Below are 27,288 nucleotides of genomic sequence, written 5' to 3'. Positions count from 1 at the left end.
TTTGCACTCTCGCCCTCTTTTTTAACTCACTTGAGAATTTTTTCGGACTTTGAGGCAAAATATTGTATCGCTTAATTAATATTCTAATCTTTAAGATTGTTGAACAGTTTGCATAAGAGCTTTAGATCTATATACTTCATTTGCATTGCCCTTTTTAAGTAAACTTAAATTAAAAAAACGTATTTTGCAAGCTATCTTTGTTTCTTCTTATCCTCACGTATAAATATATATTTATATGTAGTCATTAGACGTATTGTTTAACATTTGATCTGATTGGAATTCCGAACATTTCTCAAGATTATTGCAATAAAATAGAAATAAAAAATTATTTATTGTCTTATATTTTTATCAAAATCTTATTGTATTTCATGTTTATGTCCTTTTTTCATGCTATAACAGTTTTAACATTTATTTTTTGTTCTTTTTGTTTTTCTTATATGTTGAGTATAAGAATCATTATTATTTGTGCCAAAAATAATACAAACAATCCGATCAAAAATTTTGATTCTAACTTTATAAATAAATAATATTGGAACAAAAAAAAAGACAGTTGTCCGCCTACAAGCTTTATTATGTTTTTAGTAAAATCATTATCAATAAAATTGGTACTTAAAAATCCGATTGGGTTTATATTTTTATGTTTTTTAATGTATGTAAAATATTATGTTAAAATACTTAAATTAACAATAAAAATTATTAATATATATACAATAATATAAAGCGTATTTACAGGGTCGGATTACCTACGTCAGTGGCCTTAGGGTAATGAAATATCTGAAATGTACGATATAAGGTGATAATATGGGGATATGTATGATAGTTTTATAAGAGTTTGTCCTAAAAGATTGGCAATTAGTTCAAGCATACTGCTTTTAATGGAATGTTTCATAGATAATTTGGGGAAAAAATATAGCTTTAGTTTAACGAATTGACAATAGCGTGTGTTGCGTATTCAAAAGCTTTATACACAATAATCTTCTCAAAATTCTGACCAAATTACCAAGGCGGGAAACAAATTAATTACCTATTATTAATTTTTGGTCAACTAAAATTTTCTATGTGTAAACGAGTATTATAATTTTCTTCGACTCTGTTTCTGGCATTAAGTATATAATGACATATATTTTAAATATATTGTTGTACATACACATAATTATGTATGTGTTTTTCATATTGCGTAAACAACCCACATTTTAATATAATACTTAAAGAAATATTTTTATATAAAGAATCTTCTTTTTTTTCGTCCTTTTTTCTATACAAATATAATTTTTAATTAAAGTGTATATTTTAAGAATGTCTGTAGGTAAATAAAAGTATATATGTTAAAAATATAATATGAGATAAAATTTAAAGTAGAAATAATAAGGGTATATAAGATATATAGGCCTAATATCGTTAAATATAAGGTTAAGGATAATTTATATATAAATGAATATTGATACATACGTGTATGAATATAGACCCTCTTATTCTTAATTATATAATACATGTGTACGTACTTTTATTTAAATTACTTAAAAAGAACAAGAAAAAAAATATGTTTTTATTTTATTATCATATAATTTTAATGTGACATACCTACCCATTTTATATTATGTTTTTCTTTTATACTTCAATTTTTTTTTTTGCTTGAATTTTTGAACAAAATTGTTAGAGAAAATTATTTTCTTTTCAGTTTTAATCCGTCAGCCATAGCTGTTTTCCTTTTTAGCACTTTTCCAAAAAAATTTTGAAAAAAAGTGCTTATTAGTTTCACTCTGTCCGTCCGTCCGTCCGTCCGTCCGTCCGTCCGTCCGTCCGTCCGTCCGTCCGTCCGTCCGTCCGTCTGTCCGTGTGTCTGTTTACAAAACTTCTACATTCTTAAAGATAGAAAGCTGAAATTTAATACGTACATAGATCTTTACTAGAAACTTATTTTTGTAGAACAAAATTTTTACCTATCTCCCCCCCTCTAGAAGTTATACCCCCCCGAAGCACTAAAAATGGCCTATTTTAACTATTTGTTGCAATGAAACCATAAGCATTTTTGAAATTTTGCAAACGCAGAAAGGCAGTGGCTTGCTTCCCCTACCGCGGTATACTATAGTTAAATTTTAGAAAAACAAAATGGCCGTTCAAATTTACCGTTATCTAAAGTCCTTTTTTTCCAAATTTTTGATGTCGCTTTTCTTCTAGACCCCAGCCTGTAGAAGCTTGAAATTTTAGGGGCTTTTAGACATTAACAAGTAGTTCATTTCGTTAGAATAAAATTTTTTTCCATCTCCACCCCCTCTCAAGTTATGGCCTCTTGAAATTTGTAAAATTTGAGTTTTTGACACCTTATATTTCCGAAACCGCAAGCATTTTCAAATTTCTATAAACACAAGAAGCTAAAGGTAAATTCCATGACATTAAAAAATATAATTATTTTTCTTAACTCACACAATTAACCCTTAAAATCGAGCATTATGTTAACCCCACTTTATATTAATTTTTGCTTTATTTCAAAGACTGCATGTATGCATCATCCTAAATATATGCAATCCTAGAAATAGTTTTGTATATGAATGAAAACAATTTTAATAGTGTGGTGGATATACATAGACTGTTTTTAGAAGCAGAATTTTCACTTGTTGAAGGGAAAAGTGCTGCAATACAAACCATTGGTTTGACCCAACTTTATTGAATTTTATAATTAGTCTGTACTTATTATTTATTTTTTAAATTAAACATTTGTATTAATTTAATTAGTTTAAATTTTTGTAAATGGGATGTTCAAGGAAGCCTAATGAGTTAAGAAAACATTTCCCCCGGGCACCCATCGCGATGGCTTCCAACGCTTCTATCTACAGTAGAATTATCCTTTTTTCAACAAAATATTTATAAAAGTGTAAATAAGTGATAAATGTAGGAACAAAATCTTTCTAAATATAGAAAATAAATTCTTCAAAGTACTTCATTTGAAACACATAATGTTTACTCAAATTGCAGCGGCACTGCCACGGCAAGAGTCTTTGTCTTTATCGCAATTTTATTTTTTGTTTGTACTGTAATAGTTATTCAAAATTTTATTTAAAAAATTAAAAATTATATTTCTCATTCAATTGTAATGGTATGTAATATTCAATTTTCCGATACCGTATGGGGCCTTTCGGTGTCGCTGTAATGCAATAAAATACCGTACCGCAAAATAAGAGACATGCCATAGTTTTTCTATATTTACAATTACAACAGTCTTGATAAATAATCTTGACTTTAAATTTTTGTTGTATAAATTTTGCTGTTTTGGAAAAATCATTCATTGAGCCTTACTTGTTTTAGTTTTTATTTTTATACTGTTTCTAATATCAGATTATGGTTAAAGGTATCATCACGCAATATTATAAAATTATACACACTTATATAATAATTACGATGTTGGAGTATGAGTGGAGGGGGATGTAGGGGCCAAAAGATAATCATAAAAAAATTTTTTTTTTCCCTTATTCTTACTTGTAAGTTGTATATTTGCTTTTCATTTTTTTTTTTTCATTTTTCGTTTGTTTTATTTAATTTGACCGAAGACAATATTTGATATCCTGTTGCTGCAGGTTGATTTTCTTTCATTATTTTGTAATCTTTAATATTTTTATTGTTTTGTTTTTTTTATTTTTGTAGAAAATCTTCCATCAAAATAATATTGTTATACGTAACGTATACACTTACATATTATTTTAGAAGGACCGAAAAGTAAAAGACGTAAATTGTTTGAAAGGATAAAAAATTTTCCATTTCATTTTTTCTTCTTATACACAATTTATTGTGATTTTTTTTTTCATTTTTGATTAAATGAAAAATATGAGAAAAATTGTTTTTTTTTTTATATTTTTTATTTTTCGGTTAAATGTAATATAATTTTAAAAAGATATGATTAATGAAAAAGAAAAAAAAAACGAGGCAAAAAAGGATATAGATAACATAGGTGAGATAATAAGAAATCATTTTAAGGAAAACAAGAAAAAACTCAAGAGAAAATATTTTCTTTAAAGCTTTAAAAAATTATTTTTAAAAAAATATTTGATTTTTATTTTGAAAATTAAATGAAAAATGCTTCAAGACATTTTGATTGTTTTACTCAAATTGTGTTGAAAATTTATAAGAAATGAGTTAGAAAATTAGGGATTTAAGAATTAAAAAAATTATATTAATAAAAACATGATTTTGGTAGAGATTTGATAAAGAGATTTTTAATTAAATTTAAAATTTTATAATAAATTTAAATTGTTTAGATTATTAATTATATTTTATATATGTATGTATATAAGTTTGATTTTAATTAAAGTTGAAATTTGATAGATTAAAAACTGAATTTATTTTATATATTGTAAGAATGTATGTATGTTTTAAGTGTAAAATACACTTAATTTAGAAATACTATTCGAATATATTAAGCTATGACTTCTTAGTACTTCTTATTATAGGAAGGGTATACGAACAAATGTGATTGCGAGTAAAAGAGATTTACGATCTCTCTCCTTATACTTAAATATTTCAAACATAGCATTCATATCTTTTTTAATATATCATGAAAAACGTCAGAGGATTTTCAAAGTACTATTTATCGTAAATCTTTAATTTAGACCTTACATGATCTATATTAAGTTGGCAAAAACCAAAAAAAAAATATTTTTCGATATTTTTCAATTTTCAATCATTGTTTTTGACAAATATATATGACAAGTTGACAACTATGACATATCGAAAGAAAAATTTTTTTTTTGACATTTCAGAATAGACCGTGTTTTTGATATGTGTTAGAAACATTTTCGAATTTTATATAAATTAATTATGAGTGGTTATTGTGATTAAAATCAAATTAAGTATAAATGCCATTATGTATAAATCAAGTTGATAATAATTTGTAAGCATAAGGAGAATGAAAATGTTTCAATTGGATTTTATTCTGAGAAATTTTGTATCCATTTTACTTTCCTGTAACCTAAGGTTTTTAGTTGTATGTTCCTTTTTCATATATACATTAGTTCTCTGTAGATTTGTGCTAAATATAATTTAACCTGCTATGGGTTAAATAAATAAATAAAAATAAAAGGATTTATTTTATATGTACTTAAACATTAATTTTAATTTATTTTAAAAAGAACACATCTATTTTTAAATGAAAAAAGAAAGAGAAAAAAAAAATAATCTCTTATGATTTATATAAATGGTTATTTGTACCTACAATTAAATATATATATTTTTGTACCTTTACAAAAGTTAAAATTAAATAATGTACCCATGTAGGTACCCCAAAAAAAAAAAAAACTTTTTATTTATTTTGTTCTGATTTTTTTTTTTTTGTTAAACGAAAGGTAAAATAACTTTTCGATTTATATATTAGATTTTTCATATTGTATGAAAAATGATAATTGGACCATGTACAAAACAATGGTGATTGTGTGTGTATATCCTGTATTTCCCTAAATAGATGGTATATCCACAAAATATTATATATAATATGTTTGAATGGGTATTTTGTTTTCTGTTAAATTTCAAAATGAGTTCATTTAAAGGGGTTATTTATATATTAACATTAATTTATAGCAAAAAATTAAATAATATTTCAAAATTAGTCTAGGTATTATTAAAGTACATGTATACGTACTTATATATAGAATTTATAAATTTAATGGAATTTATGTGTTAAAATTTTGTGAAGTTGTTGTTTTTATAGAGCAAAAATTTTATTCTAATAACTTGAAAAAGAATCTATTTCTAGTTAAATATTAAAATTTTAAGTCAGGGTAAAAAAACTCTACACATCTTTTATTTTCAGTGACGTTCAGTAATGTTTTTAATTTCAGTTGGTATGTTTTTATAGATATTGTGAGCTCTGCTATAAATTTTATCATGGCTAATTAATTTGGATTTAAATGACATGATTCGAATTTTCTGATTGTTGTTGGTTTTACGTTAGTATCAATTCTGTTACACAATTATATATGTGAGACATATTTGTATGGCCAGCTAGAAAATCCATCAAGAGATTTTGGAAAGTTGTTGTTATTCTTATAAATAAACCGCGACGCTGTTCTTTGTCTATATCTAAACATATTCTAAATTGCCTTATTCTGAACAGTTTAAAGCATTTTAAAATTTTTATTAAAAGAATTTCCTCAGATTTGAACTGCCTAGTTAACAGCGGTTCGTTGGAATAAGCTATACAAAACAGGGATTCTTTTAATTTTTCTTGCTTTATAGGCATGCTCTATAATTTGATTCTTGTCTTGATTTGTAAAACGTAAGAAAGCAAACAACTTAATTTTAACTTTTTTTTTAACATTTTTTATTATGTTTTATTATAGAAAATAATATATTTTTAACATTTAATATTATTTAATTCAGAAGCAAACATAAAATAATCTCAATAATTTTTATTTATAAACAAAAAAATTTGGCAGCGAAAAATCACTTAATATAACAATACAAACACACACAATACATTTTTATTTTATTAAATCCTTAAAATAATTTTATTTTAACAAAAATTTTATATTATTTATGGTTTGATATTGAAATTTTATACCAATATGATATATATATATATATATATGCATATATACAAGTTGGTTAAAATCAAATAAGTATATATATATGTACACATAATTTAATTTTCAAGACCCACGCAAAAGACACAAAATTTTTATGGTAATTTTATTGTAATCCTTTTTCACCCTCCGTTTTTTTTTTGTTTTTTTTTATGTTATTTGATACTTTTTATAGTTTTTTCATTAAAATAATATGACGTCATGTAATTTAATTTTCGGAATATTTAATATTATACAGTGATACGATCGCCAAATGAGAAAATTCAACTTGCTTTAAATATAGCCCTTTATTCACTATAGCCCAGGTGGTAGAACATCTGTCTAGGAAGCAGTAACTTACTTATTCGAGATCTTCCATTAATGATTGTACGAGATCTTTCACTGATGAATTTTAATTTTCACACAAAATACAACAGTTCGTTGCCATACAACAGAATCGATTTTACACAGGACCGGAATTTTCTTAACTATTTAGGAATGCAGAATTAAAATTACATTGCTTTAGAAATCCAATCTCTTTAAAATAACAAAAATGCTTGATTTTCAACTACAAATCGTATATTTTGATGTATGAATACAAATCATACATGTATAAATAAAGAAATCATACATGTATGATTGAAAAAAACATACTTGTATGAATACAAAATTTAACACTGATCGTAAAAAGTAAGGTATGCCTGTACGTTTTTACAAAATAATATAGAGAAAAAAAAAAAGAAACTCAATCAGCACACTCATAAAACAAAGGGCAATAAAATCTTTAGTATTGACACAATGTCTGGGGGTCTTAAACAAAGCAAGGAAAAAAAACAAAAAAGGATGTGGTATATGAACATAGGTGATATACATAGTTATATATACATCACATATATGACCTGTTCATATATATAAAATATAAAATTAAAGTAGCAAAATGGTTATATGTATATGTATAACAAAGAATAGCGCATATCATTAATAAAACATATAAAAAGCAAAAAAAAAAAAAAAGGAGAAAGAACAAGGAAATGTGGTATGATTGAGCTTTCGTAAGTTTTAAGAATTAAGGATACGTATACACGTGCTTGTCAGTTTAGTACCCACACGGAAGATTTATAAATGAAGCTAAATCAATTACAAAATGTCAAACTTAGAGAAATTTGTAATTTAATGGAATTTATTTCATAAACAATAATTAATATAATTTTTGTTTTATAAGTTATCAATTAACTTACTTATTAATTTTATTATTTTTTTTACAAATTCATTGATTTAATTAGTAAAATTATAATACACGTAACTTGTTGATTTAACTGATAAGCTGAACTAAAATATAGGACAAAGTATTACTGTCCCACTATCGCACTTTTGGGCGTCTAAATGATTTTTGGCACTCATTGATTTGCATGGCAATTGATGCTTGGCCCAAGCAATTCGTCTAATATATATGAAAAATTGCTCAATGTTTAAAGATTTTATTGAAATATTTTGAAATTATTTTCCAAACAATAACGACATTTTGTGATTTAATTCTTTGTATTTCTCGGTATGCATATGAAACTAATGTATGTGTATACGTGATTGTAACTGATAAAATTTGAGTGTGTATTGTTATAGGTAAAAGGAAAATGTTAAAAACCTTTAAATTCACAAATATTATGTGATGAGAAAATGTTTTCCATTCTTAAGCTATAATTCTAAAATTCCATGTACATATACACACATTAATATGTACTATTAGTATTTTATATGGTATACGAGTACAACATACATTATTAAATCAAAGGGACTGAGTAAAATTTTATATTTGAAAATCTATTTAAGAGTATACAGAATAAAAGTTCACGTAACTTTTTGTTTTATGATTTTTTTTCTTTTTATTATTTTATTAGATTATACAATCAATATCAAATTAAATACTGTTATACACGATTTTTATGTTTACATATATGTACATATAATAAATTCGAATAAACAAAGAAATTTTGTAAAATTTTGTGCTAAAAAAAAATAAGTATTTAATTCAATAATTAAATAAAATACTTAATGACGAGAAAGCTCTAACTTAATAGACAACATACACGACAATAGTTTTAAATATTGCAGCGTAATGTTATAAGGAAAATTTTCTGAAAATTTCAACCATCAACCTCAAGTCTGTACCATTCAATGAGACCAGTTCTCTGAGCGATCCTACAAATGAGCCCTTCCTAACATCACCGACTCTATCAGTCATTCTTATAGCCCTGCTAATTATTTTTAATTTAAATTGCAAGCTTATACAATTTCTTTATAAATTTTTGCTAAATATATTGAAATTTATATTTGATTTTGGTTTTAATTTTGGTTTTAGCCGGTTATTAAATTATTTGAATATGATTTCAAATTTTGTTGGTACTCTGTGGGTAAACAACGCAATTAAAAACGTAAAATATAAAATAGAATAAAATAGAATAGAAAATTATGAAAAACATAAATTTCCTTCAAAAATTTCAAGAATAAGTAAAATTTATTGTAATAGAAAGAAAAAGGTGTGGTGATGTACGTTGACCTTTTCTGAATTACACAAAGAATTTTTCACAAAATTATTCAGCAAAAACTTTTGATATTTCTTCATCTTTTTCTTCTGGTTGTTTCTTCTATTTGAAACTGATTTTATTTTGTCTACAAAATATTAAATTTTATTTTGCTTCTTCTTTTTTAGCTTTTATTTAATTAAAAACTTTTTCTTTCTAAAAACTAATTTTACTAGTTAAGGTACCTTGCCATATTAATATTATGTAAATTATTGTAAAAATTCTTTTACATAATTACTTACTTATACGAGTATGTATATACATAAATAAAAATGAAATGTGAGGGATATATGCTAGAATTTTATAACCAAAAAAAAAGGAAGCTATCAATTATTATTAGAAATGTATTTGTTCTTCTTTGTTCTTGATAATCATAAAAAAACTTTATTAATTAAAGAATTAACATAAGTACATTTATTTTTGTATTAAGTGACATAAAAATGTTGATATTTTGACATTAAGTAAGTCATTTTGATTTAGATAATGAGAGAAGAGTGAAATTTTTTTTATCTCTCTTATAAGTTGAAAACAGAACAAGAGCGATTTACAGACTAGAATGAAGCGAATTTATTGGCGCAAATTCAACCGAAGGCGATAAAGTAATCTAATTTTTTTACTGTTTCGTGTTTTTTTTTTGTTTTTGACATCATCTGTTTCCATGTGTATGTGCAATTATATGCAAAATACGAAACAGTTGCCTTTGTCTGCCTTTTCCGTAGTGAACAGTTGATTCTGCCGTTCTAGAATTAAATGGGATAACATGATAATTAAATGGAGTAATATAAAAACGGTGTGATATTATTTTAATATCATTATAATAATTCATTTGATTGCCATTATGGCGTGATAGTCGCGCCATTGTGATATTATGAAATTTTCATAATTTTTAGAATCAAGAAAATGTTAAATGAAAAATCATGCTTTTTCATCTATCAAAAATTATTTTTAAAAGAAAATTTTAAAATATAAAATTTTTTTTATATGAAATATTGTTATTTTCGCTCAATTTAATATTTTTATATTTAAATTCACAAATAACCCAAATTCTATTAATTAACAGTATTAATATTAAATTATTATTTAAATATTTGTAAAAAAAATTTATTCGAAACCAAGTCTATAAATAACTTTTACCCTAATAAAAAGTTGTAAGGTTTAATAAAATAAAATATTCAATGAATTTTTTAAAAAAAAATCATTTCCATCTCTATAACCTTAAAATTAATAATTAAGTAATTAATTTGTAAAGAAAATTTAATTTTTAATATTTTGTATTTTAAATGCTATTATTATTATATTGTCTCTCTTTCTATCTTATTCTGTATAATGATAAAGTTAAAATTATAATTAAAATTTTATCTTATTACTCTTTTATCACATAATTTTTCATCATCAAAGAATATAGAAATGCAAGAAATTTTCATTCATATTTTCTAAGAATAAATTATAACAATTTTTTTTCCCTTTTTTTTTCGTGAACCATATCTGATAATAATCAAATTTTTTGTGTTTTTGATTGTTGATTAAAAATTTATGCTTATATAATTTCTATATTTAACCACAAAGAAATAAAAAAAAAATAGAAAAGGGAAAGCCCCTAAAACAATATTTTTAAAAGTTTGTTTTCTTTTTCGCAAGAAAAGTGATGAAAAAAACACTGACAAAAGAAAAACGGGTTGACTTATAAAAAAAAAATGAAAACATAATATAAACGCAATCGGACCCTTAAGATAAAAGACCCACGTTCAATATTTTACAATCTCTTTTTTTTGTTCTCATTCTTGTTTTCTTTGGTTTTTCATATTTAAAATTGTAATTATTTTACGTGGTTATGAATTTTGATTATGATAATTGTATAAAATAGAAAAGGAAAGGTGTAAAATAAACACAAAATGATTAATAATATAAAAAGAGAGAACAATTTTCTCTATTAAATTTTTCATAATATTTAATAGAGCAATTAAATTAAAAATGAGGTTAATTTTTATCACATTTTCAATTTTATCACAATTTCATGTTCACACATAATTTTTTTTTTGTGTCAAGTAATTGGAAAACCTAATATTCAGTAGATAGATCATCTGAAATTTGGCATTAAAAATGCTAATTTATATTTAATAAATATTAAATGCCGCCATTTAATTTGAAAATCTTTGATTTGTAGAGCACAGTAAAAATCTTATCTTATACAATTTTGAGAGCTATAACAGTTGGCAGCTACAATGTGTCAACAGAATTTTGTCTCCTCAACAGTGTCTATTGACATGTGTCATTAGAATACTGTTGTTTACTGTTTCAAAATATTTTTATATATAGTTGCTGTTTCTTACAGTAATTATTGAAAGTCTTAATGAAACATAAGGAGAATGCGGATTTGGAAAGAGACGGCACTTGCATGTTTAGTAGGAAAATGGAGGAGATTTCAATGTATCTTCGCTAGCTGAGATAAGTGGAGAGTGCTGAGGAAGGTGAATTATAAGTAAATTAATAAGAATTAAAATAATTATTATTGTAGCAAATAAATTTCATATAATTTTGAAACTTCATTTGAATTTCTAAAATTAATTTTCTATATTTAATTCTTTAATAATATTGCAAAAGCGTATTTCTATTTAATTTCTAAATTAAAACTGCTCCTCTTATTTCATACACATATGTGTATATTTTTATGGCTATCTAACAAATAAAACAATATTACTTTGTTTGATTAGAATTGGGTGTGTAATAATAAAATATTAATTAAATTTACAATTTTATTAAGAGGAAAAACACTTATAATATTTTATTTGAAAAAAATTGCATATTTTAAGAATATAATACTTAATTGATTTCCTATATATTTAACTACATATGTAATATAACAGAACAAAACAAGAGTATATTCAAATATATATATACATATGTATCTACGCGTACAAAATCTACATTCTTATATCTACATACAATGCGAAATTGAAAAAATATAAGAGAAAAAAAAAATATAATAACCAAATGAAAGTAATTGTTATTTTGACAAGAAAGTCTTAAAGGATAACGAATTTCTACATACGTATATACATAAGTATATTATTACAAATATAGTTGATACAATTCATAATAAAAATATGATTGAATATATTACGTGCCATACTTATAGAACGTCAATAAAATAAAAGCTTTACGTATTTAAGCATTAAATATCATAAATGATCGCTTTCAATTCAATTCAACAATCCTTTTTGCTTTTGTTATCTTTTGCTTGTCTCGGGACCATGTATAAAATTTTAATAATGAATAATTGGAACCATATATGTACTCGTATGTATGAACATTATTTTTAAATTGATTTTTTTTTTTTTATAAAATGATTAATTTTTATTTGAGTTTTGTTCTTGAAAATCGAAAATAATGGAAAATTTTTGTATATAATAGAAAGGAAATCACATCATGTATAGTGTTATTTAAAAAATATATGGGACTGTTAGTAATATTTTATTAATAAAAGTTTAAAAATTTTAAAGTATTTGTAATTTAAGATGATTTTATTGAAAATCGACTATTTTCTTAAAAAACATAATTTATGAGTAAGTATTTATGAGCAGTAGCCTATACTCAGCAAATTCAACCTGCCGTGTTTTTAACTATAGTACAGTCTTTTTACAATAATAACCAAAATAAAAGCTATAAACAAGTGTCTAAATGTGTACTTCTACAATATTAATGAATTTTTAATTTTATATACAAAATATTCGTATTTTATTTAAAAATTAAATTTATTTATTAAAAAATTTGCTTAAATTTTATATTTAAGTCTTTAATTCCTAATTTTTTTTTTTTCCCCCAGAAATTTACAGATCTTTAGTTTTGGTAATCAATTAAATTCATAAGGTCATAAATCGGTACATTTCTTAAAAATTATTTTTTTTTTGGTATCATATCTAATTTATTAACATTTTTTGCCTATATATACATACACATAATAATTTACTATAATTAAATTAATTATACAAATATATGTGTAACAGAGAGAAAAAAAAAACCCTCGAGAAATTTATATTATTATCCTTATCAAAGAGATAAACATATACGTATATACTGTAGACGTACATATATGTAAATGAAGAGTTAATTTTTTATATTTTTATCGCTTAAGAGAATATATACAATTTGTAACACTATCTCTTTAATTCATATTCCATATACACACACATATAAGTAGATATTTTTTTATATATTAATACTTAAACTGTATCAATATATATAATATGATTGTTAGTGGTATATAACAATAATATTAATCAGGATGTTAATTTGAATTAATTGAAAATTTTTAATGAAACGAACCTTTAAGGGAATTACATATACTAACATATTATGTGTGTAATCTAATGGGTATTTCGAACATGTAATTGAATATAATTTGATATACAAGTATTTATATATACTTATATAGATTAAAAAAAAAAGAAATATTGTGGTAAAGATAAAAATAAAAGAAATGAAATAGGTTCTTAATTTAATTTAATAATAATTGACAATTATAAATTTTTTTTTAGAATGCAGTGAAACTTCTATATAATGAACATTCAAATTTGATTAAGTGTTATTTATAATAAAATGATAGGAGTATTCGTTTAATAGATATTCTGCTGTAAGTTAGGTACATACAAATTGATATTTAATTGTTGTATGTTCATGGTATAACACAAATGTTCTGCTCTATACAATTATATATGTATATGTACGAATTGTTGCCTCTTTTGTACTATATAGAAATCTTTTTTAAATAAAATAATTGAAACACAAAAAAAAATCTATTATTAAGATTTTATTTATTTTGAATAATTTGAATTTGTTTTATTTAAAACTCTTTAAAATTCAAATAAAGAGTAAGAAAATACAATTTTTTTTTTTGTAAATAATTTCCGATTTCCAAAAATTTTAAAGAAAAAAATGCATAACAAAAAAAAAAAATCCTTGATAAATAAATAAATCGGATTTTATTGTATAAGTAAAATTCTATTTTCAATTTACTCAGAAAAATTATTCATCATCTTATTAAAAGCGGAACAAATTTTTATTTTGTATATATATGTGTATGTACTTATATTTTGTACCACCAAATGTAAACTCAAACATATAAGCAATTCCATTTAAGGAGGAAATATTCGTATTTACAGCAGTATTACGACTACGAAGAAAAAGAACAGTAAAAACAACATTAAAAATTGCTGTATAGTGCGCCCCACCAAGCCGCAAGAACTACATTGGAGCCATAAAACCCTTTCGGAAACATCTCCAGTAGTAGGTGAACCATTGCCTCCCATTCAATAACTGCTGCGCCAACACAATAAGTGCACCGCCCCATTCTTCCTCTTTAAGGCAGAGACGACAGATCTCGCCCTCCGCCTTGCCTTTCCTTTTCAAATGGACCATATTTTTTATTAAAAATATAGTAAAATATTTAAAAATTAAAATTTTTTGTATTTTCTATTTTAAAACACCATCACAGGTGTGATTTTTGAAAGACCCTTATATATTATACTATTATTTTAACTTCATAGATTTTGACTAGGGAACAAAAAAATAATTTCTTTGATTCAACAATAATTATTTTTGATTTGATCAAATATGAAATAATTGTCATTTTGCAGAAAATTTAATTGAATATGAAAATATCGTTACCATAAAAATTTTTTTTTTGTTATAATAAGTAAAACATCATTTGTCATGTTTTTATTGTACAATTCACTAATGTACATACATATATAAAAATAACAAAAATTATTATTATTTTTTAATTAAAAAAAAACAACAGTTACGTGATATAATTTTGCAAACAAATTTAATTCTAATAAAATTAATAAGGGCATTTTATGTAACAGAAATATTGAATTGGTTTTTTACCGTTGATCCGACATATTGAACTCTATATTATATAATATATATATATTATACACTGTATGTGCATATATAACAAAATTTCTCATCTTTTTAATTCAATCTCTCTTTCTATCTCCTGTGTCTTATAATGAAAATTGAATGCCGCCTAAAGCATTTAATTGTGAAAAGGAAATTTGAAAATTTATTATGGCAACCCCATCATATTATTTTTCTTTAATAATATTTTTAGCACTTTTCCAAAAAAATTAAAAAAAAAAAATTCTTATTAGTTTCATTTTGCCTGTTCGTAGGAGAAGATCCGTAGAAAGTTAAAATTTTTTATATAAATATATTTTTAATAGAAACTTTCCGTAGCGTGTAGGGGTTATAACTAAAAGTTATCGCCCCTAAATGCACTTTTTTGACTCTTTATTGTAACAAAACCACAAACATTTTTTAAATTCGGTAAACACAGAAAAGTAATGACTGGCTTCTTTTAGTGTGGCTTAGTACTTATAGTCGAGCTTGGAAATGACAAAATCGTCTCTGAAACCCTGTAGATCTGAAAGCCTCTAGAATTTAAACCGCGTAATTATGTAACTCTTGAATTCGACCATTATGTTCAACCCTCTTTCAATTATATTTGGTTTCATCGTAAATGTATGCAATAATTTGAAATATTTTAATGAATAAAAGTAAATAAATTCTTTTTCAAAAGCAGTAGTTTTACTTGTTGAAATGTGCTAATTTACAAAACCATTTGTTTGATCCAATTTTAATTTTTAATAAAATTCTCCTTAATTATCTCAAGTAATCTAATGCACATTTTTATAATAAATAAATTTTAACCTTGCTTGTTAAATTAAATGGAAAGTTACAAATAATGTGGTAAATAAAAAAAATATTTTTTTTTTAAATAAATCGTTTAAGAATGTTTTCTTTATTCTTTTAATAAATAAGTTAAATAATATAAGTATGGGTGTAAGTAAATCGATAAAATTTTATTTTATAAAAATTTTAAATTATTAAGTAAATATCGTATTTGTTTCATGGCAAGAAAAGTTGTCTACACATTGTGTATACCAATAGTGTTAAAAAGAATTTCGCATTGAATGCAAATTGAATTTTAATAATAAAAAAAAAATTATTAATTAATTTTCAAATAAAATTTTTAAAAATTTTTTTTATTTTAAATCAATTAATCAGAAATTCTAATAGACGAGTACGTGAATATTGTAATAATTTTAAATTTTACTTTGAATTTTTAAAATTATATATTTACGTATGTGCATGTTCAAATATATTGGTTTATAAATTAACGAAATGATTTATATTTGTAACATGTAAACCTTAGCATTCTACTTACATTTTCATGCCTACCATAATTGATCCTACGAAAAGAAAGCACATAAATATCGGAGGAACGAGACGTCAAGTTAGAGTTATAGCAACAATTTTATTTGAAATGCGAAGATACATTAAGCCAGATTTCATAAGATGAAAAATGAATAAAATACTCGCACGACATCTCGTCTTTCACTAAAGTGATTTAAATGAACTAATTTGAGACTGTGTTCATAAGGAAGGGAGGATGATGGGGTCTTCCCAAGGCAGAAGACTTTAGTGCAAATCTCAAAAATTTTTTTTGTCCGTTAGTTGAGTGACCATACATGCAAAGCATATGTGCAAAATGATGTACGAACAAGATGGAATACAATTGACCCTATAAGTAACAGAGTATGCCTCACTCAGGTTCATTTCTTTCTTACGAATCTATTATAATATAATATTTTCTATATTTTTGGCCTAGAATTTAAACTATTCAATATACCTACATATTTTCTTGCTAAATATTTTTTTGTATTAAGGTTACATATAACATTACAAGTACAACGCAGTACATATTCAATTAAATACCTTGATATGCAGGTGAAAAAGAGAAAAAATTAAAAAATATAAAACTGATTCAAAATAAAGTTACCCTCATATTTTACATTTATAAATTAGGGTTAAAAAATTTTCTATATAATCATATATGCATCTGTATAGGGCAGCTAGGCTAACCCAAATAAGTATTTACGTACGTACATATTTGCATATTAAGTATGTGGCATATGTGTAATATACATACATACATTATATTCATTTACAAATTATTATTTTAATAATGAATCAATTTTTTAGAATTTTGTTTTTTTTTTTTTTTTGTTCTTCTTTTTTAATATTATAAGCATTATAACTTTTCAATTTGGACTAACTAGTTACTTATACAAAATGTTATCAATATCAATCTAAATAAAAATTGTAATATAATATTTACCAAAAAAAAAAATAAGAACGAACGAAAATAAACGGGAAGGAAAGAAAAAAAAAATGTTGGCAAGGAAGTTCATTTAAATTTTTTTTTTTCTTTTAGTTATGGGTTTTTCATTTTTCCTTTTTTTTTTTGCATTATTTCCACACTACATACACTATACATACACTATTATACAGTTTATAAAGAACACAAAAAAAAAAAACTTTTTGTAAGTAAACAAAAAAAAAATAAATTCTCTCCTCTCTAAACAATGAAGAGATTCAAAAAAGAAAAAAGAGAAAAAAAAAATTGTATGAGTTTTAATTAACCTGTTGATGAGCAAGAATATTTTTATGTATGACAAAAATACACTGTATGTTATTTAAATACTATGTGTAATTGTTAAAACGTAACCAATGCGGTAAACGTCAACGGCGAACGTTTTTCGTTATTTTGTATATAGTGTCAAACTGATATGAAAACAGTTAATGTTAAAAAAACCGCCGACGAATTATAATTAGAATAGGAATCGATTCCGGACAGTTCCATTTTATATGTATATGTGTATATTTTATATGAACTCTGACAATTCGCTGCAGAATTAAAGAAAATCGCTCTTGTTCTGTTTTCACTTCATACGGAATAATTCTGTGCGGTTTGCAGTAGCGCAAATCAAATTTAAATGACATTCTTTTGAAAAGTTTTAATTTAGCTTATTCTTGTAAAATTTTTTTAATTTTATAATTTATTAAATTTTACTTAATACAACATGAATATGTTTTAACATTCGTATATATATATACTTATAGAAAAGAATATTATGTATATTTCCATATCATAAAAATATAAAGCCATCTACCGTATAAAATGTGTTTACAACTGCTCATATCTTAATTATTATTTCTTTATATAAGATTTATGTAAATTGGTAATGTTATGACAAGAGGTACGTACCTTCATATAATTGTGTTTTTTAGTTTAATGTAGGCTACTTATTTGATATACAAAAATTAAAACATATCCTAATAGGGTTAATAAAATGAAAGCTTTTATTTTCAATTTCAAAAACAAAAAGAAAATAAGAAAAATCTCAATGTAAAGAAAAAACAAAAAGCTTTTCTAAATTTTCATGAAAATTTTTTTTCATACATGAAAAATTCTTTTTTTTTTTCCATTTTCTTTAATGAGATTTTATTTTTCATTCAGGACTTTTTAATAAAAGAGAAAACATGAAAAAAGTCGCATCGAAAAGAATTTTTTTTGTAAATATTTAAAAAAAAAAAAAAAAACAACAACAAATTTTTTTTTTCTCATTCCAAGTTATTTTCAAAATTTAAACAAAAATCAAATTTTTTTTTACAAAAAAAATAAAATTTAAAAAATTTTTAATTTTTTTAACACAACAAAATAATTGAACAAAAAATTTTCCTCTAATTTTGAATTTTATTAAAAAAGTTACAATTAAATTTATTTAATTAAAATAAAAAGGAAGAAATTTTAAAATAATTTTACATAATTAAAAGGGAAGAAAAATAAAAATCAACAAAATTTTGTGAAAATCAACGAAAAAGAAAGGAAGAAAATAAAAAAAAAAATTTCAAGGCGAAAAGAAGGCAAAAGTTACAAAAAAAAAAAAAAAAAAATATAAAAAAAAAAAAGGAGAAAGAAAAAGTTTTTTTTTTTTTTTTTAATTAAAAAAATAAAAGTTTAAAAGAATTGTTAAACAAAACAAAAGAATGAGTTCAAAAAATTCAATTAATTTTTTAAATTTAACTTTTTATTTATTAATTACATTAAATATTATTTTAAATATTTCATTAATAAATGGTTATATATTAAAAGAGGATGAATCATTTTTAAATGATCCACATTATCGTAGTCAAAATGAAATTGAAGATTTATTTACAAGATTGGAAAAATATTTTCCAGATATTGCTAAATTATTTGTTATTGGTAGATCATTACAAGGACAAAATTTATTGGTATTAAAAATAAGTCGTAATATTAATAAAAGAAATTTATTAATACCAATGATTAAATATATTGCAAATATGCATGGTGATGAAACAATTGGCCGTGAAATGTTAATATATTTAACTGAATATTTATTATTTAATGATGGTAAAATACCAGATGTTACAAAATTAATTGATACAACTGATATATATATAATGCCAACAATGAATCCTGATGGTTTTTCAATATCACAGGTAAAAAATATATATATAGGTATAATAGAAATAATTCCTTTATTATTTTTGTTATTTTGTATTATTTTAATTTTTATCCTATTGTTAATATTAATTCAGTAAGAGTCATGATTTTTGTTATAAAATATAGGCGAAAAACAGTAAGAAAAAAAAAAATCAAACAAAACAATAGGGGGTATTAATTTTATAATATAAAGGACAATTTTTTTCATTTCTTCTTTTTTCTGTTTTGTTTTAAGTTAATACCCTTATTAACATATAAATTAGAAAAATATTATAATAAAAATTAGAAAAAATAAGAAAATCAAATCAAATTTTTTTCTAAAGAAATGAAAATTTAAAAAATAAAATTTTCTATAAAATTCACAAAAATTCAATGTAGAATATTCAATATTTTTATAACTTTAAAAATTAAACATGAAATTAGAACTAAAAAATTTTTGAGCATATTTTAACCTTCTAAATATTCAAATAAAGTATAGAATTCTGACGTATCAGCATACAGACATAGAAATGATTTTTGTTTCCTATAATATTTTACAAATTACATGAATTTTTCTTCTTCTTATTATTATTCATTTTGCTTGAAAAATCGATAAATTTTTGTGTTTTACAAAATGTTATTATTATAACTATATAGAGGTTCTCATTATCTTGTTGCTATATGTACATATATGTATGTATAATATGTTTACTGTTATATCGTATACTCTCTACTACATAATATGATTTTATTACAAATAAATGAAAATGCGCGTAGGATGATAGTAGAGAAATAGCATACTTATAGAAAATAGAAAATTACAATGTTATATTTTTGTTTTATTTTTTTTTTTTTTGTAGTCTATACGAATATTTACTTGCAGATTATCACGTTATAAGTACATATATACAAAATTCATGTACATAATTAATATATATATTTATATATATATATGTATGTGTAATATATTACAATGGAAATATATATAAATTTAACATAGATTTTAAAAATATTTTATAACCTTATTTTTTTTTTATGCCCCGACATGTTATAGGGAGGCGGCATCCTGTATATATTTAAATATATTGTTGTCATACAATGTTAAAGATTGACATATTGTATTTAACATTTTGTGTTTTTTTTTTTTATGTTACCAACTTGCCATTTATTTTAGTATTATGTGAACAAAAAAAAAAATAATAACTAAAATAATTAGATATATTTAAAATTTATAGGATATGAGAACCGGATTTAACATGTTATTGAAGAAGTTTCTTGATTCATTAATAAATGAAATCTTGCCGTTGTTTTTTATTATTTTTTATGCAAAAAATATATGTACATACCTACTTATATATTTTGTTTAATATTTTCGTATTATTTATAGTGTTCCATTTAAAAGCGTATGTATAACACTTTAAATATACATAATAACATTCTGGGGCTGAACTATATCCTCTCAAATAGTAAATACTCAAACGGGAAAGTATTCCTAACTAAAATACGTTATAGTAGTTAATTAGTAGTTAATTCCAGTAGATGGCTTCAAATTTTTGCATAAAAAAATGACAAACTTTCAATGAATATTGAAAGTGAGCCACAATTTGTAAATTATTTAGTAGACCAAATTAAAGGTAGAAATTTAATTTCTATTCATATTTTCGGAAGACTTTGCTTTAAATAATAAAAAACGCATGTTGTATGTTGTTGTATTAGTTTTAGATGGCAATGCTATATTGGCATAAATAAGATATATATGAACATAACATTATTAGGCATGAATGATTCTTAAGCCGAATCACTTATAGTACATCAATTATTAATAATTTTCATAAATCTCAACTTAACTTTAATTAATAATGCAACAATTGTAAAATGTATTGTGCGTAAAATCTTATTAGATAAACATATTTTAAATTAAATGTGTATATATACATATAAGGTAAGTGTCCCTATTACTGACATACTTCGCAACAAATTCAACTTTGGCGTGAGACATTTTATATGTGGGACACAATAAATGATCGTGTTTCCGATTTTTTGAATAATTTGGATAATTGAGAATAATGTTTTTTATAAAATTATTTAATCAAAATATTTTTTAATTCATAATTTTTCGATTAAAAATGAAAAGCAAAAATGTTCCTAATATTGACATAACCGCAAATGTTTGTGTCTATTACTGACAGTTTGTGTTCCTAATACTGACAATGTAATTTCATATGCTGTAATCTATATTCTATATATGAATAATGGTTAAAATGGTTAAAATGATAATATTAAATAAAAATGGAATAATAATTTAGATTTCTACGGATATTTCATTTTATTTAAAAAAAAAATTAAAAATTTATCATATTATAATTCAAACAAAAATAAAAAACATATTTTTTATTGAATTAAAGGTAAAAATATGTGAAATTCAGCTGATTTGAATTTATTATTACTGTAGAATGTACTTTTGCTAGTAGTCTTAATATGCAACAATGAATAAATAAAAATTTTTAAAAGATATTTATAAAAATCTAATTCGAAATTACATAATGTTTTATAAAGTATTATAAGTAATATTTGCTACAAATGTATTCTTATAAATAATACCTAAAATATGATGTACCATATCACACGAAATTATAAGAAATCAGATCAATATATACTAAAGCTGCTAATAAGCCTATTCTGAAGCTGCTTTTTGCTTTAACAAAGACTATTTATGTATTAAGTACGTAACGAAAGCAACCCATTCTCAATTTTTAGAACAACATTTTGGGTTATTAAAAAGGACTACTTTTCTTATTTAAAGAGAACCATTTCCGTTGTGATATTTGTTATGGCGTTAACGTTTACAGTAATTTTAAAGCATTTTTTTAGAAACCGAATTGTACTGTTTTATTGACAGTATTGTATACAATATTGATACACAATTTATTAGACGAATATCACTATTAAAAAGGTAAAAAGGTCGTAGTCAGATATAGGTTTTCACAAATGTAATCGATTTTCATTTGACTGAAATAGTTTAAACAATTTTAAAGTATAAAGAAATTATTTTAATTAACTAAAATGAATATCAAAATTAAAACTTTATACTGACATAATTTTGTACATAATATTGACCCTCATTAGATCGTATTACTGACACCAGTTTTTAAAGGTAAAATACTCCGAACCTGTAGTAAATTCTTAGTGTCAGAATTCGGACATTAGAAAGAAAATTCAAATTCGATTTTAATTAAATAAATACGAAAATAAAAATTTACATATTTTAAAAATGACGTAATTTATAAAAATACGGATTTTTGACGTATTACTGACACATATGTCAGTAATAGAAGCATGGTCGAATTTTACATGTTTCTAATACTGACAGAAATTATTTGTTAAAATTCTTATTTATTTAATGTTTTTACTCCGATTTACTTATAAAATAAGATAAAAAATAATCAAAATATTTAATTTAATATAAATACATATATTTTTAACCCTCAAATAAGTCAAAAAGCAATAAAAACAAAATCGGAAAAATTAAGCAAAAAGTATAAGAAATTCTCCAATTCAACCCACCATTGCTATGTCTATGGAAACAAAACTGATTTATGTTCAATATTTTGGAGTTATTTCAAAACTAAATAAAAGGAAGTATTGCGATAATTTGAATTAATCTAGAAATAAAAATATATATATATGTTGTATAGAGAAAATCTCTTAATAATTATAAAAAACCTCATATATGTCAGTATTACCGCCACTGTCAGTATTAGCTACACTTACCTTACATATGTGCAACTTAATATCTAGCTATAAAAAACAAAATTTTTGACCGAATTAAATCACTAAATAGAACTTAAAACATATGTCAAAAAATTATAAATTTAATTGCATTATAAAAAAATTATAAACAAATATTTCCACTACTTCCATCTTTTGATTATTTTTAAAACTGTAGTAGTAAGTACGGTTTATACCAGAACCATTATTTCGATAATCCTAGTAAATAGTAAAAAACAAATGCAAATAATAATAATTATTGATAATTACTAGTTACTTTGTTCTTCTCATCAATTACTAGTTATTTTGTTTAATTTGTTGAAATCTATTTGAATAGAAATTATTTTAATTATTTGAGAAATAATTATGAAATAATTTTTTACAATATAATCATTATTTCTTTAATAATATGTTCCATTTTTTTAATGTTAGTGCAAAAATAAATTTTTATTTCTAATTTTTTCCAATACTTTTTCGTTTTGTTCTAAAATTAGTTCCAGAAAAACAAATTAAATAATCAATGAATTCTAAAATTTTATGATTTGTAATATTGTGGTATGAAATTAAAATAATAAAATATTTTATTTTTTTTTCTGATAAAGATCGTAACATATAGCTTAAAATTTAATTTAATTGATTGTACATATACATTTGTATATACATACATATCAAAAGTTTGTGAATTAAATACCATTTATTACACTAAGTAATAGAATACTAATTATTACAGCATCGAGAATATTATTGTAAAATACTTAACTTGGCCATATTAGAAAATTTGATATTTCTACGAAATTTAAAATATACAATTATGTATTTATCATTTAATACGCTTGATCTTAATATATCATTTTAGGGCCCGACTTTGGAAACTATTTTTAAGTGTTATTGAACAATTAGCATATATATGAACTACTATGACTCCATCTTATTTCAAGAAGCCGAAACATTTTTTATGTGTTCAATAAATCCTATACATAACATGAAATTAAATTTATATTACTGTTTTCTCAAAACTGTTATATTTTATTTATAATGTAGCTATACATACATATATGTATGTATATTAAATTTATATATAAGACCACAAAGCGCACCGATGTTTTTGTTTCTTTCAAAATTATTTTTGCATTTCCACATTATTACTTATTTATTATATATTGTAACATACCATTCACAAAATGTACTTAAAATTATTTTAAATACACAATAAAATTATACTATATAGACTAATTTAATGATAAGATAGTGTATAAAATTTTTCCGTTTTTTAAATTATATTCCATAAAATACGTACAACATGCACATTAATTTATAAAGTTTATGTATACCGTTATCATCAACATAAGTATGTTTTACATATTTTTTTTTTTTATTATTAATGTGCAGACGGGTGGAAAATACAGTATAGCTATATATATTTATGTATATATAAATAATATATTTGTAGAATATATTATTTTGTATTTATGCAGAAAATGAGAAATGCATAAAAATAACATCGTTGAAAGCGATAATATAAAAAAAACAAAAATTGAAAGGTCTCCAAGGATATTCTTATGTGACATTAATTATTTATAGACTTTCTTTTTTCTGTTATTCTTTATTTTTAGCACACTTATGTATAAAAATATCTATATAGGTTTTTATATATCAGAATTGGTTATTATTATTCTGTTGTACTTTTATTACTCATTAATTTTTATCTTGTTGTTATATTCGTGATTATAATAAAAAAAATGACTAAAATGGAAAGAATAATAAAAGAAAAAATGTCATATTTTCTTTTTAAAGAAGTGTTATTTTCTTTCACACCCCCCCCCCCTTTATTTTATTAATAACTGAATCAATATATTAATAAATTTGCGATGAAAAAATTCCGTTGAGACCATTGAGTTCTCTTTCCATATAGTTGAGTACTTGCTTTAAATTTAAGTTATATTAAATTTTAAAAATTTAATCTTTTGATTCAAATATAAATTTTATAACAAAAAAAAAAACAATATAAATTGAAAAGTTAAAAATAAATTGAGGGAAGAACCTAAAAGATATAATCGCACTTCAGAAATATTTTTGTATCCTGCGTTACAATTTTTCATTTTTCATTCAAAAGTCGCCTCATTGACATCAATTTCATTTTATTGTTGTCATTGTTGTTATATTTCAATTGCTTTTCATAATATTTCCTTAGGTGTATTTAATGCGTAAGATCATTTTAGATTTATATCTTTGATGATTTAAAAAATAAAAATTGAAATACTAAATGAAACAAAATTGAATAGGGCCGTTTTTAATAAAATTCTGAAAAAAAAAAGAAATTTAATTTGATTATACGTAGGTTGACGCATTTGATTGTCATAATATGACTTACATTTAACTTGTCAACTAAATATCATTATTGTACACTACATGACTTAGAATCAATGAAATGTACTTGGATACTTATGTAAGGAATGCAAAAAAATTTTATAATTAATTGGAAAATATTGATAACATTTTGCTATTGAATCACATATAATCGCCCACATATTAAGTATAAAATCGATGTAGGAAGATAACGTATATATATGTATATGTACAAGACTTCATAAACCATAACATTTTTTTTTAATTAATAATAATTGTCCTTTTGATCTCACTAATGTTATCAAATGTAATGTAAATCAATATTATAATATTGATTATAACAAAATTTATTAATTAATTTTAATATAATATTTTACAATATATTGTACAAAAAAACATGATTTTCGAATATTCCAAATATTGGAAATATACTAAATATGCTAAAACCATTATTTCTGATTAATTCAATTATTTTGTTTAAAATTATAAAATTTGAAGACTTTCCACTCGCATGATGTGCTTATACTTGTCGTGTGGTATAGAAATTGTTAATTTTATGTATAACACTCAAAATTCAGTTAGTGTCTCTTCACTATTCTTGACATTTTTGTTTGATTTTGAATGTCGTATCGATAGCTTCTACATGTAACTACAAACGGACTTAATTCACAATATGTAAAGCATAATAAATTCACAAAATATAAAATGTGAATAATTCGTACCAATGATAAGATGAGAACAATTTCAAGAACGAAATTAAAAAACAACAAAACCTTAACCTATGAAAATTAAAATTATGCGTTAATTAGAATATTTTATTGACTTTCCGTTGTAATTTAAATTTTTATAATTAGGTACTACAACTGATAATATTTAGGTTTCAAGTACAATTTTTATTTATATACTCATACGTAGTTTTAATATTGATTTTAAAATAAAAACATTATTTTATTATATTGTTTATAGCAATAATATTATTATGTATATTTTATAGTAAATTCTTATTTGTTATTTTGTAAATGGAATATTAGAAATACCAAAAAAAAAATAAGAAAATTTTATGAACCCTTATATTTACTAAAAAACTATAAAAATTGTTTAAGTGTTATATTATTCAAGAGTTTGTTATATATAGTTGTAATTATAGTTAAACATATAAATATACATAGTTTTATAACTAAATACTTATGAGGGCAAAAAAAAAAACAAAAGCATTAAATACAATATGTAAGCATAAATATCCTTGAAAAGATTGATTATTATTTTATTGCTAGAAAATTTTTTAAATTTTCTTCTGTAATTGTAACTAATTTGTTATAATAGCATATAATTTTCGAAATAAATGACTACGTAATATTTTTTAGTGCAAAAAAGAAAAAAAATATTACCAAAATTAATTTGAAATAAAAAATATTTTTGTGGCAACAGAAAAATTATTGAGCACCCGAAGTAGAATAGGGTTAACGCCTATATAGTATTCATTATACTTAATTTATAATAAATTATTCACTTCTATAACGAAATACTGAAATAATTGATAATATATTTTTGTACATATTATAATTATGTCTTATCAATCTTAAAAATATTTTTAATAAAAAATTTAGTTACTTTATTTTTGCTTTTTTTTTAAATTTTTTAGCTTAAAGAGTTTATCAATTTTATTATTGACCTTTTAATATTTTACTTTTGCTAA

The 27,288-nt window shown here is 22.8% G+C and overlaps 1 protein-coding gene across 3 annotated transcripts in view; it reads left to right on the top strand.

Moving 5' to 3' along the window:
• Nucleotides 1–27,288, top strand: part of LOC129607804 (carboxypeptidase D) — a 65,255-nt gene that overhangs the window by 24,495 nt on the left and 13,472 nt on the right. Inside the window, exon 1 of one of the 3 annotated variants that reach the window (XM_055518983.1) lies at nucleotides 18,583–19,495. The exons of 1 other annotated variant lie outside the window; for it this stretch is intronic. In XM_055518983.1, coding sequence (XP_055374958.1) covers nucleotides 19,022–19,495 — 474 coding nt within the window. In that variant the 5' untranslated portion in view covers nucleotides 18,583–19,021. Of the gene's footprint in view, nucleotides 1–18,582; nucleotides 19,496–27,288 lie in introns of those variants that run through there. One more of the 3 variants, XM_055518981.1, reaches the window with a different exon arrangement.

This window comes from Condylostylus longicornis, unplaced genomic scaffold (genome assembly GCF_029603195.1).
Source record: "Condylostylus longicornis isolate FDR11 unplaced genomic scaffold, ASM2960319v2 ptg000028l, whole genome shotgun sequence".
In the NCBI taxonomy this organism is placed as follows: domain Eukaryota; kingdom Metazoa; phylum Arthropoda; class Insecta; order Diptera; family Dolichopodidae; genus Condylostylus; species Condylostylus longicornis.
The sequence above is the reverse complement of the archived record's forward strand: the minus strand, read 5'-3'. Positions and strand labels throughout refer to the sequence as shown.